This window comes from Temnothorax nylanderi, unplaced genomic scaffold (assembly GCF_030848795.1).
Source record: "Temnothorax nylanderi isolate EJ_2023f unplaced genomic scaffold, tnyl_v1.0 TNYL_tig0169_pilon, whole genome shotgun sequence".
Classification (NCBI taxonomy): Eukaryota; Metazoa; Arthropoda; class Insecta; order Hymenoptera; family Formicidae; genus Temnothorax; species Temnothorax nylanderi.
The window spans coordinates 343,355-362,945 of record NW_027249231.1 but is presented as its reverse complement, the minus strand read 5'-3'; the positions used below and the strand labels follow the sequence as shown (position 1 = coordinate 362,945).

General features: G+C 33.3%; 3 protein-coding genes across 5 annotated transcripts; 1 reads left to right on the top strand and 2 right to left on the bottom strand.

The window, feature by feature from the left end:
• Positions 1–1,096: 1,096 nt before the first annotated feature.
• On the top strand, positions 1,097–7,767 carry Chld3 (Chitin and LDLR binding deacetylase 3). Of its 2 annotated transcripts, XM_071715674.1 has the most exons (10): positions 1,097–1,189; positions 3,353–3,487; positions 4,021–4,125; positions 4,659–4,802; positions 5,228–5,410; positions 5,655–5,793; positions 5,902–6,023; positions 6,240–6,469; positions 6,872–7,042; positions 7,382–7,767. In XM_071715674.1, the coding sequence occupies exons 1-10, from the start codon at positions 1,141–1,143 to the stop codon at positions 7,658–7,660; spliced, it is 1,557 nt and encodes a 518-aa protein (XP_071571775.1). In that variant the 5' UTR covers positions 1,097–1,140; the 3' UTR covers positions 7,661–7,767. The 2 variants fall into 2 exon arrangements, with proteins under 2 accessions (XP_071571775.1, XP_071571774.1); XM_071715673.1 differs by lacking the exon at positions 1,097–1,189 and having other exon boundaries at positions 3,192–3,487.
• Positions 4,830–9,263, bottom strand: Lsm7 (U6 snRNA-associated Sm-like protein LSm7). Of its 2 annotated transcripts, XM_071715676.1 has the most exons (5): positions 9,068–9,263; positions 8,969–8,980; positions 8,722–8,899; positions 7,904–8,085; positions 4,830–5,386 (listed from the first exon to the last, which is right to left on the bottom strand). In XM_071715676.1, exons 1-4 carry the CDS (start codon positions 9,071–9,073, stop codon positions 7,946–7,948), a joined length of 336 nt encoding a protein of 111 aa, XP_071571777.1. In that variant the 5' UTR covers positions 9,074–9,263; the 3' UTR covers positions 4,830–5,386; positions 7,904–7,945. The 2 variants fall into 2 exon arrangements, with proteins under 2 accessions (XP_071571777.1, XP_071571776.1); XM_071715675.1 differs by lacking the exon at positions 4,830–5,386 and having other exon boundaries at positions 7,786–8,085; positions 9,068–9,262.
• Positions 9,264–9,549: 286 nt separating this feature from the next.
• LOC139777945 (uncharacterized) lies at positions 9,550–18,005 on the bottom strand. Its single transcript, XM_071715650.1, has 6 exons — positions 17,591–18,005; positions 16,651–16,682; positions 16,442–16,549; positions 15,973–16,156; positions 14,075–14,431; positions 9,550–13,930 (listed from the first exon to the last, which is right to left on the bottom strand). The coding sequence occupies exons 1-6, from the start codon at positions 17,675–17,677 to the stop codon at positions 13,481–13,483; spliced, it is 1,218 nt and encodes a 405-aa protein (XP_071571751.1). The 5' UTR covers positions 17,678–18,005; the 3' UTR covers positions 9,550–13,480.
• Between the last annotated feature and the right edge of the window lie 1,586 nt (positions 18,006–19,591).

Below are 19,591 nucleotides of genomic sequence, written 5' to 3'. Positions count from 1 at the left end.
TAATATAATTAAAATACCGTTATACCGGATCTTAATCCAATTCTCCGAGCAGATTTTATAGATAATTGGCAGCTACTTCTATATCTTGAAGAATCCGTTAAACTTGATCTCGAGTTTCAGTTGGTTCAGAGTTACGGTTGGTATTGAAATTCTCCCAAATATTCGTAAACTGAGCCCAAAGGTTGCTCAATAAATTATAAATACGACAATTAACTTCATCCAACACTGCAACATTCCAATTACTCAATCTTGGACAGTTAATCTTGTTTTAACTTTATAGTATTGTGTATTATAAATGTAAGCGTGATTTAAATAAACGTTTTATTATTTTATAAATCATTTTGAATATTGCTAAAGACGGATGAAAATTTGTAGTGTCTTGAATAATTTAATGTTTTATTTAATATAAGGACTTATATATTATAACATGCCAAAATTTATTAGAATTACATATAATTTTTGTATATATAATAAATATATATCATATATGTATATATACGTATAAACTAACTTAAAACAATTAGTTTTCTGTTATATTTCTTGTAACACATAGTTCGAATTTGAAATAGCAAAATCATTCGAAGAGAATTGGTTCTTTAGGTAGTAAATTATCTGATTTATCTGATGCAATTAATTAATTAATGTTAAATTAGCTATTCAACGAATGCGTTTACTCGATCGGAGATGAAAATGTCAAAGCAGCAATTGTTTCTCTTTTTTAGTAGTTATGTAGCGATTAAAGATGAGGATCTTATATATTAAATTTCAAGAGTGTAAAAGATAACAAAATTATAGTGTTCTTATTAATTTCAAATAGACTTTACTTTCGTAACGTTTGAAAATTTAAAGTTTATTGTTAGTTATAAGAGTATATGTAATGTTAAATAAGTCGGTGATGATAACTCGATATTTCCATTGATCGATCAAATTGACTGAGGAATGTATTATACGGTCTCCGAAGTAGTTGTATTGCGATTGTTAGAGACGAGTGAAAATAGCCGGTCTGGAAGAAATCCGCGTGATTAAGCGCGATGAAGCAGATACTCGTCATATAAGGCATGCCTTCGTAGGCAGCCGTCAGTTTGAAAGTGTGAGCTGTCGCGCGTGGAACCGGTACAAATCCGCGCACAAGAGATCGACATGTGGCGGAGACTTCGTTTTGTGCTGATCACGTTGCTCGCCGTTTCCGGTGAGTTTCGTAATTTCAAAAGTATTCGTGAGTGTAAGTTTTTTTTTTTTCACTTTGAATAGCGCACCAACCTGTTTATTAAACGTCAATCAAAGTCTAGAAAAGCGTTGAATTTAAAAGCAATACAGAGAAGTTCTATTTCTAATGCATTAACGTTATATGGCTCTTGTTTAAATAAATATTGGCAAAAAGAAAATTTTGTTAAAAGGAATAATTTTCAACCCTGTACTGCAATCGCGTGTTAACTTTTAACAACAAACACGTTATATGTGTATATTCTTATAGACATTTTCGAGATGTTCGCATAAATTTTATCGAGACAAACTTATACAACGTTTCTATAAAACATTAATCTATTCAGAACTGTTTACATCCATTCTTTTAATCCAATGGTCAAGTTTTGTTAATTTTGTAATGTGGATAGCTTAATTTAAATATAATAGTACCAAGAATTTAAAAAATATTATTTTATTAACAAATATATTGTTATAACATCAATGGGTTCAGCTTTTGATGCTGTGGAAAGGTGAAAACTATCTGTGTTAATACTTATATTATATTATATGATATTATATGAGACTTATATATATATATATATATATAGATTATATGAGAGAGTATACTCTTGAAAAATAATCAAAGTTTATTAATTTAAGTAGACTTAATAATTTAAATATTAGATAAGCAAAATTTTTAAGTTAATTAGTATATAATCAGAGGTCGCACTTTATCTGCTGATTATACATGTGATTCTAGTATAAAAAGAAAAAAGCAAACTGTAAAAAATATACATAACTTTAAAACTTAAGTAAAAGTTTTTACTTAAGTAAACGGGAATGGGAAAGTAAATGTATTTAAATTTATGATCTTTCACAGAGAGAGAGAGAGAGAGAGAGAGAGAGAGAGAGAGAGAGAGAGAGAGAAAGAGAGGAACTAACTATTTAAACCCTTTCTTTAATCATGTCAGGGATCAGAAAATAATGTAATGTAATGTATTTTTGTGTGGGGAGACAAAATATAGATAAGTTTCAACATAAAATAGTTTTTAACAGCAATATCTTTTGTGTAATTAAAAAAAAGTACTTTTTAAATAGAAGTTATATTATGGCTGGAATATAGACGTAGTCTCTCAATATGTGTATTCTTTGAAAAAATGAGATTTTTTTCATATAAAACTAATTCACAAAAATTCTTTTATTTAAGTAGGCTGTCTCGTGTTAAAAAGTTCACTCTCTTTCTCTATTTACTGAAAAATAATGTCATAAAATTGTATCGATTTCAATTTTGGTTTATCACGAAATAAAATATAAGCGGAACGAGAAAAAGAACAAATTAGATTTGGAATTTTGCTTTGAACAATAATGCACGCCGAAAGTTTCATTTCCGTTTTTGCATTCGGGTGAAAACGATGGCGCTAATCGCATGAGATTTCTCTTCGAACAAGTGTACATCACACGCTACAGATATCCGTTTCTGAAGCCAGACGGAACGTGAAAGTACCGCGCGCCTAAAGATAATCTCGTAACCGTGGGACATTGAAATCGTTTCAATCTTCGATAATATTTACTTTTCTTAAAAATTCTTTTTCTTCAATTATTCACTTCAATAGAAGAGTAAATATTTGTTTTCATAAACTGTACAGGATGTCTGACGTATCGTGGCTTTTCTTTTAATTATAAAGTTTCCTGTCCTTAGTTTAAAAATCTGAAATCGACTTTTTCTTCATAGAACAAATTTTTAATTTTAATTCCGTCTTATTTTAAAATGTGCAATTTAAAAGATAATTTAAGATCTTTATTTAAAGTAAAAAAAAGAAAAATGATCAAATGTCTTCAAATGTTGTCGACAAAAACCGGGAAGGAATTTGTAAAAAGTATGTAAAGAAACTGCCTTTACAAATAATTGAAATGACAAGCTATTCATGTCGCAAAAAATTATTGTTAAAACTAGACTAATTTCGCGACAAGCAATTGATATTTCTTCAGCAGTATCATGCGTATGGCTGGACAAGTACTTTAGGTGAAAGTTCTAACGCGCGATTTATAATAATATTTTGTTATTATTTATTAATTTATAAGAAAAAGGCTTATTGACTTTTAAATATGCAAAAACGAGGAAAATGTGGGTCACACGACTCATACCTCCACATCGTGATGTTTTCAGCAAATACCGCGGCGGAGAAAGGAAAATCTGGAGAAGTTCCTTGTATAGACGACAACAAGTTCTATCGTAATCCTAATGCACCATCACACAGCGTCTGGTCACCTACAGAATGTGCTAAATATTTTCTCTGCTTAGGTAATTATAGATCACAAAAAGGAAAATTCATTTAAATTATCAATTAAGTTTTATTAATCAATTGTCTCCACGTAAAACTAGAATTAAAAAAACGATTATGCTTTTTATTTCGATTTCTTCGATAAATATATTTAAAAAACACAGTTAAAATATTTTGAGATAAAACGTCTAATCTTACATTTCTGTATAAGTTTACATTAAAATTGCAGGATATTCTTAATATGAGAAAGAAGTTGCTGTCATTGCTCATTGTAAGAATGGCGATGAATTTGAGTAATTAAAAGTCTTCTTCTTTCTTTTATTTAAAACGTTCTTTTAATACGAAGACTTATGGAAACAATATTTGCAATTACAAATGCAATCACATTAATATGTCTTGTTATTCATAGTTATTTCTTATTTTTCTATTATTTTATTTATTATATTATTTTTATTGTGCTTGTTAAGTTTATGAAAAATCATATTAAGTTTATTGCAATATAAAAAAAAAAAAAATTGATATACATCTGCTACATCGTTAAATCGTATTTCAGATGATGAAGTGTTCGAATTCAAGTGCTCGCAAGGACTTCTTTTCGATGTCTCCAGGCAGATCTGTGATTTTAAGACAAACGTCGATAATTGCGACGTAACTTCAGGTACATTTTAGATATTTATGCTAAATCTACTGAAACACGCGAACGAAAGGCTGAGAAGGCCCTGCAACTACAAACAAACGCTGGCAAACTTTATGCCGATTTCTACTCATAAGAAAGCGATCGAGTGTTATACACGCAATACTTTCACCCGGAAAATCACACAACGGTGACAAGTTAGTCATTTCTTTGTTTGTGAGCATTAAATCTCTTATTGGAAATTCCAATTTGGAACATATGTGTCATTAGAGTACCCTTAAACAGCTTAGACATTTAATGCAAATAACGCTATTATAGCCACAGATGCAAATGTACATCAAATACAAACACGCATATTTTATAACGTTTTTACAAGTAAAATATACGCAACATACATACCTACATAATTCTTGCTTTAATCTTTTAGTATAAAAATTAAACCCTCTCTCGTGGAAGGACTGTCTTCACGTTATGTTTTATGTTCGTAATTTAAAGAAGTATAGTTACTATCAACTATGTATCGAATGGTGATGTGAAGTTTTCAAAGTTTCTCGTAGATGCCCAACCGGCGAAGCCGCTGCTCAAGGATGGCGAGTGTGACGAGGACAATTTGGCTTGCGGAGATGGCACGTGTCTTCCGGCTCTATATTTTTGCGATGGGAGTGTCGATTGTCCCGATGGTTCCGACGAAGGATGGTGCGGTAAGAAATGCGAAGAATGCGCAAACATATGTTATATCGAGCTCTTTATTGGCACATATAAAAGACGTTCTTCACTGAGCGCATTTACTTCAACCAGCAGATTCTTCAATAAATAATGATTTTATTTATAGACAGTTTTATTGAGATAAAAATTCAACATTACGGTAAAATTAAATGTTTAAATATAGAAAAACTAAAATTATATGTTTGTTGATGCATAAAAAATGATTAAACGGAAAAAGTTTAGTATTTTATAATTTCCCAAATTATATTATTTAGTGAAGTACGTTCGAATCTTGAAAATGTGCTTTTGTTCATAAATTGAAAAATATATGAAAAATGGCACTCTTAGTTTTCGATCACACTATGAAAATAAAATGACATTATGCATGTCAGCTGTTAATAAAAATATCAATCTGTTACAGACATGCGACATGATATCAATGCCGCGCCAGTTTGCGACACGCAGAAATGCCAGTTACCAAATTGTTGGTGTTCTAAGGAAGGGACTCAAATTCCAGGAAATCTTACTGCACTCGCCACTCCACAAATGATAACAATCACTTTCGATGACGCTGTAAATGCTGAAAATTTCGAACTCTATTCAAGTAAGTTAATAAGAAGTTATCGACTAAATTAACGTATTCACATCATTTCCTTTTTTCATTTCTCTTTTCTGTTTTATTTAAAAGATCTTAATAAATCTGCAATAACTTTAAGTCAACACAGAATTGTCCAGAGATAATACGTCAGTATATTAATGCTAATATTTTTATCCTTATCCTATAATAATAGGGAGTTTTTGGCGAAGAAAAAGATTATTATAGAAAATAATCGTTGGATTATTTACAGAAATTTTTACGGATGACAGAAAAAATCCCAATGGCTGTCCTATAAGAGGTACTTTCTATATTAGTCATCAATACACGAATTACAGGGATGTGCAATATTTATGGAATGCCGGTCACGAAATAGCCGCACATTCCGTTACGTAAGTATTCTATAATTTAAATATAAAGCAAAAGAGAAGCTGTAATAAGGAAAGTCATAAAGAATCGTTTGATTCGTAACGTAAAATGAATCGAACATTATTTCTCAGACATCGTGGACCGGAAGAATGGTGGTCGAAGAATGCGACGATTGAGGACTGGTTCGACGAGATGGTCGGAATAGCGAACATCATTAAGAAATATGCAGCGGTTCGTATAGCCGATATAAAAGGTAGAAATCTTATTTTTAATTCGATATGATATCAAGATCAAATTGAAGGAAAGAAAAGACCTATGTCACGATTATTAACAGAACTTTCATGCATACTTAAATTGTATTTGTATAATTGAATTGTAACAAATATTGCATGTATCTTTTCAACGTAATCTGGTCTTGTTCAAGAGAATATAAGAGTATTTATTATAAAGTAATCTATGTATGTCGTAGGGGTAAGGGCGCCTTTTCTACAGGTCGGGTGGAATCGCCAGTTTCTGATGATGTCTGAGTTTGGCTTTGTTTACGATTCCTCAATCGTTGCACCATTTTCCGATCCACCCTTTTGGCCCTACACGCTTGACTACAGGCCACCGCATCCGTGCGTCCGTGCAGGACAACTCTGCCCTACTCGTTCTTATCCGGGTATCTGGGAACTACCTCTGAATCAACTTTTGGCAAATGTACGTGAGTCACATGCGACTGAATGGAAATTTGTCGATAAATACCAAATAAAGACAAAAAGCCAAGATTACTTTAATATAAGATTGTTAATGTATGACAATGAAATTTCATCTTTCTGCATTGCGTAGAAAGATCGAATGATTGAAAGTTCTTATAATCGATATTATCAAATTTTCTTTTTATTCTAGTTTCTGTAAACTTAATTTATATTTTTCATGTTGAAAGCGATCTAAAATATAAAAGAAATACCAAAATATAAAAGAAATATACACCCAATAATAATTAATTAATTGATAATAATTATTATTTCCTAATACTTTTGTCCGTTATCAGATTACTATGGTTTCTACTCTTTTTTATCTTTGTTTTATAGAAGCAATATTTATCGATTTTTTATTTAGGATTACACGTGCAGCACTGTGGATTCATGTCCCCCTGACTTATCTGGCGAAGACGTTTATAAGATGCTCATGCTGAATTTTAAAAGACATTATCTCACTAATCGCGCACCTTTCGGCCTACATTTTCATGCATCGTGGTTTCAAAATCCAATGTATTTTTATGCATTTAATGTAAGTAAGACTTTAAACATTAGCCATTATTAAAATCGATGGTACTTATTATTAACTAACACAAACAAGATTATTTGATGTCATATTTATTACTCTATTACTTTTATTATTTATTCTACTTTTAGGAGAATGTCTACTATAACTATATCAATTTTTATGCATTTAATTTTATGCGATTAATTTAAAAAAATCAGAAAACTAAAAATTATAGCAGTAAGAAAGCATATTTAAGATTATTATAATTTACTTTTTGACTTATTGTAATTTACCTAATATGATAAACTTTGTTATTTCTGTTTAATTATAAACTATAATGTTTATTTTTTCATATGTAATTAGAAATTCATCGACGATCTACTTCGGCTAGACGACGTGTTTTTCGTCACGAGTAATCAGATTGTGGAATGGATGCGCAGACCAACACCCCTGAGTGAAATCGAAAAGTTTGCACCGTGGCAGTGCGCGAAGCGACATTTTGAACCGTATGAGATGGCCTGTGACTTGCCAAATAGTTGCAAATTATCCAGTAAAGTGCTCAAATCATATAGGTATTTACATACATGTTTTGAATGTCCGAAACAATATCCATGGCTGAGAAATGAATTCGGGATCGAATAAAAATAGTAAAAGCGACCTATAGGACTTATTACCCTATGCTGCTTGTATATAATCGAGAGTTCACATAGTACCTTATTTAGACGTGCAATCGTATTATTTATTGTAAACATAGACATAAAAACATGTATCTTTATAAGAAAATGGGTTTTATTTCCTATATATGTAAGCTTCCTTATAATGCAAAAAATAAATTATATTTTTATTTATAAAGATGGAAATAATATTCAAGATTAAATGGTTCACCTCTAGGATGTAACACATATTGATTGTGAAGATCCTCCCCGCCTATCCTTCTTGTTGTATAAACGGATTCTGAATAGATTCCATGCCATCTACAGGACAGATAAGCACTACGGATGTTCCTCTGCACACCACCAAGCCTAGCATACGAGTGTCTTGATTCAATTTATATGGGTCATCTGGATCTGCACAATTAAGAGAATTTGTTTGTGTTACAAGATTTATTAAAAATCAAATATAATATATAATTGCAATTAAAAAAAAGATCAACAGTTGCATTTTTTAATAAGCAATAATAAACATAAAGACACTTCTTTACGCACGAATATTAATACTTTACTTATAAACAAAATCATCTTTTACATTTTTAAATACACGCAAGCTCCTAAAAAGCGGTCAAATTAACCCTACATTACTCGCATGGAGTGTATTTTACACCCCAATATTTTATCTCAATTTTCGTTCTTCTCTTTGATGATTTACAATTAAATAAAGATTTATGATATTCTATATATCTTCTAGATAAAGATAAGCGCAAAAGTTTTTTAATTGTAAGGCAAATCGTGCAGCATTCAATCAATAATAGAGTTTTACTCTGTATATTTAGTAGATTTCTAAGGCTGGAGTGTTATCTTACACTTCACGCGAGTAACGTAGAGTTAATAAAAGCATTATGCATATTTATACTTATGTCAAAATACACACATAAAGAAGCATTAAGCAGATGCGTAAAATAATGTAAAATAAGGTTATAATTGACAATCTATAATCGCCCTAATAAATTAAATGGTATATTATTATTATTATTAATTACACATCACCTCTAAGATATTCCTTTGTGTTGTCGAGTACCAGGTTGAGTAAAGGATCATAACCTTTAAGTATACCTTCGGCTTCTCTGCCACCGGCGAACTTCACCCTTATATTCTTCTCGAGATACTTGGACAGATCAAGAATACTCTCTTTTCTCTTTTTCTCTTTATGCTCGACATTCTGTTGCTACAAAAAATAGGAAAGGTATGCTGAGGTGAATGTGATTAATTCAGAATTACGCGTGTGATGAGTTACCTGTTTCGGCGCCTGTAAGAAAAATCGTGAGGTTAACTCGAGGATTCAATTTTCAACGAGGTTATAGAAAAGTGAGAGGTATATAGTCTCGCAACTTACGGACATCCTTGCGATTACACGAAGGATAAATTTAATCGGAAATAAGTAGTGGACCTTCGACGATGTCAATGGAAAACGCGATACCACTCAATAATGCATCGTATTTCGAATAAATCGGAGTAAACCAGTAAACTTGTATTCCCGACAATTCCCGTAGCCGTGGATCATCCCGAATTATGTCGACCGATTATTTGAGTCGAGTATCGACTTCTTCCCTGCTCTTCCCGCGTTTAAAATCGATAAATTTGAATTGAGACTTCGAGAAGGCTTCTGATACTTTTGGCGGGAAATGTAAACTGTAACTATCTCTACCAATTACCAGTCTATTTTATATTCTCTACCGATGCGCAATTATTTCATGATACTTATCGCGTAACAATTAAAAATAACCAACATGAACGAAGAATCTGACAGTGATTTCAGTATTAAGGGGGAAATTCGGAAAAATTCATAGGATGCGTGACAGAAGCAAAAACACCTCATAAAAGCTTGAATTTATTCGTATCTGGCTTTATAAAAAAATACATGTCAATACATGATATACATGAACAATGTTAGTACAATTAAAATGTGTGACTGCTTTTACATGTTAGAATTAAAATTATTGAATGCTTTCAACAATTTCTATATAATTATTAATATCTTGTACATAAACAGAATCTTTCTTAAGGGAGTAAAAGTATAGTTTACAGAGCACCACGCAGGTGTTTGGTGTTTTTATCATGTTTCTCTTACACTAAAAATGAAATAATTTGTGTGTATGTGTGTGTGTACACGCACGCGTGCGTGTGTGTTCAATATTTTAGCAAATTACTAACTTTAAAAGGTGTTTTGCTGCTTACACAACTTGGGTTGTAAACGATTAAACAAAAGACAATACATAAACAATTAGATTAAACAAAATGTTTTCCATGTTTTTTTTTTCGAAACGATAAATATATATAAACACATTCCCAAATTTTCCAATTAATCAGAACTTTGGAAAAATGTTCTACTTGTATCGTATATATGCGTAGATATAAATATGTTTATATTTGTATGCGAATACGTAAATAACATTCGACTTAAATATCAGCGGCTAAAAATTAATTATAAAATTATTAAGAATTCCATGTAATTCAAGATTCCACATAATTCTGATAACTTTAAATGTGCGCGATAATAATACAGTGGCGAGCAAAATGCTGTTCGATTAAGTGTAAAGAGTAAAACTGCACTTTTACCGAGTTTCTTTTTTTACAAATCTCACCGCTCGTTTTCTTTCGGTACATAGTCGATTGATCGGTCATCGAATAGGAAACTCGATGCAGTTTAATTTTATTACATCGGAATAGGACAGTATTCTTTGCTCTCGATTATACAATAACATGAGTATTATGTATGCTGACAATGAGACTCAAGAGCAAGCAAAATATTAGCAATACGCTAGCAGTTTGTCAGCAGATCAATGGTGAAAATTTTTCTTAGAATTCTTCATACAATTTTTCAGAATTTCTGCATAAATTTCAGAATTTTTCTGTGTAAATTCATAACTTTTTAAACAATTCCTTAGATGTTTCATTCGAATTGAAATATTTTTCAAAAATGCTGAGAAAGTCTGTATCTTTTTCTAAAATTTTGTTGAATTGAAATGAATATTCTTACATTTATTATTCTATAATTTCCGGAGAAAACTTATAAAATTTAACGAAGTATAAGGTATTTTTTTCAGAAATCTTCATAAAAAAGTATGAATAATTCTTATAAGAAATATTATAATAAAAATATTATGATAATTATGACTTATGAGAATTTTTTCACCAGAATTATATTTGAGCAGAATATTGCAGCAGATTGGAATCAACTGCGTCCATATTAAGTTTATGTTCTGTCAATAGAATCTGCGGATATAATCTGATGGCAGAATTGCTAGCAGAAAGCAAATAGAATATTTAAACAGAATGTATAATCATTTTATATTCGGTTTCTACTGTCAATCTGCCACCAAATTCTACTGGCAGATTCTGTCATATTTTTTGCTGATATCCTATCGATAAAATTTATTGTAGAAGACATTTAAAAAAATCTATTTTTAACAGATCTGTCTGCCTGGATAACCAATAGCAGAGAGATGTACGTATGTAAACTATACTTTAATCCAGTACCTTTCTTGCGCTTTTATTATTTGTATTCGTATTTATAATTGTGGTAGTCTCGTCTGCTTGTTCAAAATTAAACGGAGATCGAATCTTTCTATATCTATTAATTTCTGTAATCTATATTGTTATTTCTTGACGGAATCCGCATTATATATTGATTCTGTTCGTTTTAGCTGAACTTCTTGCACAGTTCATCTTTTCTCTTTTTCTCTCCAATGTGGAAAAGAAAAGAGGAAAGATAAATTGTGCAAGAAGCTCAGCTAAAACGAACAAGCCTATTGGTTCATGTATCTCGTATATGTTACTGCCGCAGCGTTCGTACTTCTACACGATTGCGCGATATTGTCCTAACTCCTTCTTTTCTGATCAGTTGTTTTTTTTTTTGGATGGAATATTACATATATATCAATGAAACCTATATAAATATGATAATAAAAAGTTATATCTCTATATATATATGTTAATCAGACGGTTGTTGAAATTTTCGTAATATATTTACGCACCAATAAATTTCGATGTACACACGCTAATCTGATATCCTATAGATCAAAATAAAAAATATTTTCCAGTTTTGTAAGTAAAGCACGAAACATTCTTCTCACTTCGTTCGTAGTTTCACTACTATTGTACTACCCCAACACGAATCTGCTTACGTTATTTCGCGTGCATTACTGAGTAACACGCATTCGTGGAAAAATCTTCTATTCGGATAAAAATCTTCTATTTCCCATTCTAACATAACGCAATTTCCAATATCGTAATTTTACGTCGCAAAAAAAAATGCGACGACGCGAATCCGCAATATATATCTATTGAAAAGAAGCGAAGCTTATACGTTAAATGTAAAGTGGCAAGAAGTATCAACAGCATCAGTTGAAAACCATAGAACTAGAAGGAGTCTGAGACTTGTTTCTTTTATATTTCCCATTGTCAGAGAAATAAACGGCACATATTTATTTACCACGATATCTTAATTTCTTAACTCTTTAGCTGCGGAAAACGCACATGCGTATATGTGTGCGTGTGTGTGTGTGTGTGTATTCTACTCGGTTTTTGCAATCAATCTGTCATCATATTCTGGTAGCAGATTCTCTGTTACACTGGTATTCTGTTGATAAAATATAATAGATGTTTTACAAAATCTGTTTTTGATAGATTTGACTATCGGTTAATGTTTGATAATTTATCTAATATAACTAAAAATATATTACATTTATTTACTCTATATTGTTACTATTTACTTTTTGAGGTTTTCTGAAAATATACATTTGCAATAGAAGAATGACAAGTTTGCAACTTATTTTTTCAATCTTTTATAACACCACGTTCGTAAACAAATGTCTTGTATGAGGAATTAAAATTATTCACGCGGTTTTACTTTTAGTAAAATCGATTGTTTCAATGACTTGTAACTTGTAATCGTTCTGCACACAGAGGACGGTTTTTATTTGAAGCGTACCGCAGCTAAAGGGTTGATGTTTAAGATCGCAAGTAATTCAAGAATGGTAGAATCGAATTCTAAAACTGTGAGTAAGGCCTTAAGTCACTTTGTCAAAGACAGCCGTAAAGTCCCTTCAAATTTCTTGAGATTTTTAGTTAAAAAGATAGGCGGCGTTTATCGGTTAACAATAATCGGAAAATCGATTAACACAGTATCTTGTACAATAAACATCATGTATGTCTTATCACGTAGTAAAGTATAGGCACCTTCGGGGCATACCTTCAAGGCGTATGCATGTCTGGATATTTATGATTCGGAAGTGTTTTTAAATTTAACAGTTGAATATAACTAAATTTGTACTATATTGAAAAGATTAAGCATAACATTAAGAAATAAATAATATAGAACACACGTATGCACACACATATGCATACTCACACATATTAACTAAATAGATATTAAATAAAAGGGACACATACAAAATATAATGATATTAATCAAATGACATATATTTAGGTATTTGGTTAATATCTATTTTTGTATGTGTTCCTGTGTGTACAATATTATTTTAATTAAATATAAATAAAGTTTAGGTTTTTTCACATGTTGCATCAATATCTACAATACGTCCCGAATGTATATAATTTTATGATACGGCATACATGATGAATGTGTATGTGTGTGTATCAGAGTCATATTATAAAATATTTAAATCTGTGTATATGTGTCTGTGTATGTGTCTGTGTGTGTTATGTGTGTGGATATCGGCAATTCTCTTACGCGAGATCATTGCGATGTCGAGTATTAAATGGCACGAACAATTTAGACATCATGTCATGTCGATTGTCGTTCTTTCTCTTGTTCAGCGAGCAATGGAACACCCGACGACGGTTGATCCATATTGTTGCTTTCGTTCTCGTCTTGCTCGTAAAGCAACGGCACCGCCTGCTGATTGTTGTTGTCGGTCTCCGAAGGCCTCCTGCTCTGTCCCGGCAAGAAGGACATTGGTGTCGTATCCGAGGGCGTTGTTGGTGCGGAGCGCGACAGCCATCGCTTCGTTTTGCTTCGCGAATTCGGCAATCCCAATGGCATGTACAGCTTACCCCTGGTCCTCCTAACTTTGTACGAACCGACGTCGTTGGGACTTAAAGGCCGTTGTTGAGTAGTACCATCGCTACTTGTTACGTACAAAATCGGGGTTTGATTCTGTTGCCAATGCATGGTGGTGGAATGACCGTTAGACAAATGAGGAAGTTGCTGTATCTTATCCAATAATTCCCGTAACTGAAAAATAATGGACGTAAAAAATTAACATCGTGAGATTAATAACTCGCATATATATATATATATATATATATAAAGACGTTTTAGCATCAATTAAATTTAACGCTGTGGCTTTAAGTCGTTGAAATATAATTACAAGCGTACTTCTATCGTTGGGCTGGTGGCCCTCGGCGGTGAACAAGGCGATTGAGCACCAAGGCTTGATATGTCAGAGGCTGTTCTGTGATTTGTCAAGGAGACGATGGAACCGACGTCGCCCGTCTCTCTTCTTTCGCACTCCGTCGCCGACAATTCGTCGACACTGTTGTTACAGGAGTACGGCGGTGGAATAATGGTATTTGCTTCGTTCACCATATTGCACATGAAACTGGAGCTCAATGAATCCAATGTACTTGCGTGTGACAACGATCTGAAGTAGCGCATCACAAAACCAGAAGTACCTTTGCCTGAACTATCGTCGTAGCCAATTACTAAAGGATAAAGATCTGGTTTTGCAGTCACCTAAGCATAAATTGTATAAGAGTATAGATTTCGAATTTATATGGATTAGTATAGTAAGAAAAACACACATAATATTTATATCACCGTAAATAAATTATATTGCTATATTAGTAATATTTGTAGATCTTTTTAACAACATTATACATCTTTTTTTAATTTAGAGTGAATTTTACGTTAATAAAAATACCGAGATTCGAATAGTATTTAAATTATAAGCAATTGAAACGGAAGAGTTATTTGCAGATAAAGCTTCAGAGAAATAAATTGATAATAAAGCTTTAATAGCTTATAATGATTAATTGAATTTTAATTTAACATTTAATTATAAACTCGTACATGATGTAGGAGGGAAACTGTGTAAATTGTGATGATTTAATTTTCTTCAACGATCTTGGGATATTGATTAAATTAATCAAATATCCAGTATTAAATTTAAAAGTTTCGAATTAAATTTTTTCATATAAAAACATAGAAATATACATAATTTTCTATAAAATATGTTCATATATTTTTTTCTCTTGTATAATCGCTGTTCGAATATACAAAAAAATAATATACCAGAATACCAGAGATAATTTAAAGGATAATTCCTTGCATTGCTTTTTTATAAAAAAAAGTAAAGTTTGAGGAAATAAGAAAAATTTGCCCACATATTATATAATCATATATAAATGTAATAATCATATATCAGATATAATTATACAGAATTATGTAACGAGATTGAGAGGGATGAGAAGAGAGAGTGTACGAGATGAGCGAGATAAGCGAGAAGAGGGAGAATAATGAGATACGGAGAGTTCCCGGAAAGTTGATCGACCCGGCCTCCAGAGGTTCTCTATCCGTGCTGCCGTATTACTAGGGATCCAGAGGATTCGTTTCCAAGGGTCCGAGTTATACTCGTGGACCCGCAGCCCGCTTCTGCGGAGGGACAAAGACGAGGCACGGACCAGCAATAGTTCTCGGCGATCTCGGGGCTTCGTAGCTCAGGAGGATCCTTGGTTCTGTTGTGGCCAACGATCAGCAGGATCCAGCCCTACGTGGCTTAGCCGATTCGAGAGTATCCCGGACCTCTGCTTGTTAAGACGGTTGCTGGCGATGGACGATGTTGTGAAGGACGGCGTGAACGCTCTAATTATCTCCCTCTCTCTCTTCCCTTCTCAGTAACATATGTATGTATGCGAAACGCGTTATTGATGATAGATAGATATGAAATAAAGTATAGTATCCGTATTAGTATAAATTATAGACTTGTGTGATTTACTCCGTTTTGTCTGTCTCAGTCTCCGTCCAGTTTTACAATTATTTATAGAATATTGTGTAATCTAATCGCCATTTTACTTTTTGTAAAAAAAATGCAAAAGTTATTTTTCTCTAATTATTTTTTAATTGTTCTTCTTATTTTTTCTATAATATAACGGGCAGAGATTATACAAGAAAAAACATATATAGACATTTTGTATGTATATAATTATGTATATTTTTATATAAAACATTTTTTACTAGGACATTCTTTGTTAAATTAATAATAGTTTTTCAAATACCTCGTTGTATGGTGGTGGTAATGCCTGAACAAAGGAACTACATCGGCTATAATGAGGAGGTGGATACCACGGTCCTGTGGAAGTTCTTTCCGAGGACGTGTCTTCTGACAATGCCGAACGGCGACGTTTCCATAGCCAAAAGCCGCACGTTGCGGCTATAACTAAGATCGCGAGTACCGCTACCCTGTAAATAAAATACTTGACTGCTACTCGATCCACATAATACTACTATGATAACTATGATAACCAGTACGCAAGATTAGTATGTGTAAAATAAAATTATGTTCGGCAAACAGTACGTGTGTATATGTATAAGTTTATTTGTTTATTAAAACAAACTGCTGGTACATGCTACAAAAGTGATCTCTTAATTTGTAAGTCGTAATGAGTAAAAAGACAAAAAACTTATTTCCTTTTTACTCCTCTATATGTCGTTCAATAACATAAATGATTGAAAAAATATACCAACCATAGATACCAATACATGAAATCTAATATTTCTGTAACGCGAGGATGCAATGATGTATAGTCATCGTAACAACAGCCATAGAGACAGCATGATTTTGGAGGAGAACAGCTAAAAAGCAACAGATTTGCATCTTTTTATTTATAGTTTGCCCCACACTTTTCAATTTTGTATTCAATTATGTAACATAAGGTATAAAACAAGATACTTACGCATGCCCTCCAGGGCACAGTAGAGAAGACACCTTAAAAAACAATACAAGATATAATTATAATTATACATATGTTATATCATCATTTTTTAAATAATAAATAACGAATCGATTACAGATTAATAATCCAAAGTACACGATTAAAATGAGTTTTCTTTTTTCTCTTTTCCCTTCCTTTCTCTACTCTTTTCTTTGTCTGTTTCTAAATCAAAGCTATACAAATGTGACAAATCAAATAAAAAAATAAAAACATTTTTTTTAATTTTTTTATTATCCGCTTCTTCTATCATCCAAAAGACTACTCAGTTTATTTTTTTTAGAGATTTAGGTGTATTCAAAAATCATTTTATATTTATATGATTGAAAATATGCAAGAAAACAATGTTAAAGACAAATGACAAAGAATTTAGTATTTCAGTCACTTTTAAGTGCACCATCTCCCTTAAATTTGCAATTTGTACTGACATTTGACAGCAATATATATCTTGATTGAAAGTTTTGGTTTACAGAACGTGCATGTTTACATAAATTACTCAAGAGGTAACTGTTTATTAATAGAAGTTAGTTACTTTATTTATTACAATATTTATTAAAATTAAAAAACTGTTCTATTTATAATAAAATCGCGTGCAAAAAACCGACCGTTAATGGGTTAAATAAAAGGAGCATGGAAGAGATTTACGCATGAATGGCAAACACGACGACGGGCGACGGGCGTGTATTGATCGGAAGCGCGGCGGAGGAGCCGGACGGACAAGGGTTGTACGGACGAGAGGGTGCGGATAAAACGCGTATCCAACGACAATAAACGTATCTCTCTCTCTCTCGCTCTCTCTCTTTCTCTTTCTCGTGTAACACGCGATTACGCGTTTCCTCCGCGGGATGAAGCGATAACGCGAACTGACGTAGTTAGATTGTACAGCGTATCTCTCCGTTCTTACTTGATCGAGCAACAGCATCATGAACAGCGTCAGAGTGGCCGCCACGAATGGTGTATCGAGTATTCGACTCCTCGCGGGTCGCACCATAATCCTACTACCAGACGTCTATTGTCACTATTGTCAGACGTCGAATGTCGAATGTGCACGTCGCCGTGCCACTGCCCACTACTGCCACTTTGTACGGCACGCACTTTATCCTCCCCGACGAGGCACTCGTCGCCACTCGTCGCTCGTCGCGTACGCGTGCTTTCGCCCTCGTATCATATAACCGATAACGTATCGTGTGCCTCGCCGCCGACGCCGCCTCGCGCGCAGAAACCCCTGCACCCTGCACCCTGCACCGCCACCCCTACACTCATGCGCGTCAATGCGCGTCGCATGGCGCGAAGCGGTTGCGGGTTGCTAAGCATGGAGAATATTAAAGTCATTATTACAAATATCTCTCTCGCGATTTGGCAAATATGTCTTTGGCAGGTACTTTTGCCAAATCTGTCGGAAACAAATTTTGTCGGCAGAATGCCAGCGGAAATATCATAGAATCTAGTAAACAGAATTCGATGGTAGATTTGTTAAAGCGTGGAAACCAAGCATCCTTATTGGTAGAACAAAATTCGTTTCCAATATATTGCGATGAATATATTAATTGACGATATATAATTATAATGCGTCAATGTCCAATATGAATTATTAATACTAGGAAATATAAATGCATTGCCAATGTTGTGGATCGCAACGTTTACTGAACTTAACCTCCCCACCGTGTAAAAATAACAATATCCGATGAAGCTTTGCGGTAAATTAAGAGCTATTTAAAAAGTTCTCAAATCGATATATAGTTCAGTTTCTTAGCTCTACTTTTTAGTCTCCAAACAGTTTTTAAACCGCTATAACTTATATACGAATTTAAAATAATTTTAAAAAAGTAAATGTAGCATCCATATCGTAAATATGATAAATCTATCATTTCCTGATAGAATATTTGTTCTTATTTTTGTGCTCTGTACGTAAGTAATAAGGCCCATAAGTTTCCGGCCTGACCATGAACTTCGGGGTGGTTATTGGAACCGAATCCGAGGACCTGACCCTGCCCGTCACGTGACCTGACATCTGCTCTTATGGGGTCTGTTTTCCGTTGCTGAACTGGCTGCACTAGTTCAGAGTTTATCTTTTTTACCCCACGTTGAAAGGAAAAAGATAAACTCGCTGAATAATGTAGCCAGTTCAGCAAACCCGCCAGAAAACATACCCATTGTGTGCATCGCCGCACATCTCTATTTGAGGTAGTTTGGTTTTGACCTTCATTCAAAGTGGACGTGTCGCTAAGTTTTTTCAAATGTTTAAAATCGAGTATCGTGCGGTAATCAAATTCTTGAGCAAAGAAGGTCTTCCACCGATGAAAATTAAAAAGCGTTTGGATAGGGTGTACGGGGACTCTTCCCCATCATATTCAACTGTGAAAGAATGGGTTAAATTATTCAAATTGGGGCGAGAAACTCTGGAAGACGATTCTCGCCCCGGTCGGCCTGTGAGAGTCGCCACTCCGGTAACCATTGATCTTGTGGAGGCTGAACTGATCAGTGACCTACGTTTGAAGACTGACGAAATCGCGGCAAGACTAGAACTCTCTAAAACAACCGTTAACACGATCATTAAACAATATTTACACATGAGTAAGATTAGCGCAAGATGGGTTCCGCGACTGCTTTCTGTTGCACAAAGAAACGAGCGCGTAAATTGTTGCCGAGAGTTTTTAAACGAATACGACCTCCAGCCAGAACAATTTTTGGAATCAATTGTCACTGGAGATGAAACTATGATCCTGTACCATGACCCCCTGTCCAAAAGGGAGTCAATAGAATGGAGAAAACCAACGAATGTGCCCCCTCGAAAGGCTTTTAGGGTCATTCAGTCAAAAAAGATTATGGCTACCATCTTTTGGGATTTCCGAGGAATTTTGCTTATTGACTACAAAGAAGGGAACACCACTGTGAACGTAGAGTA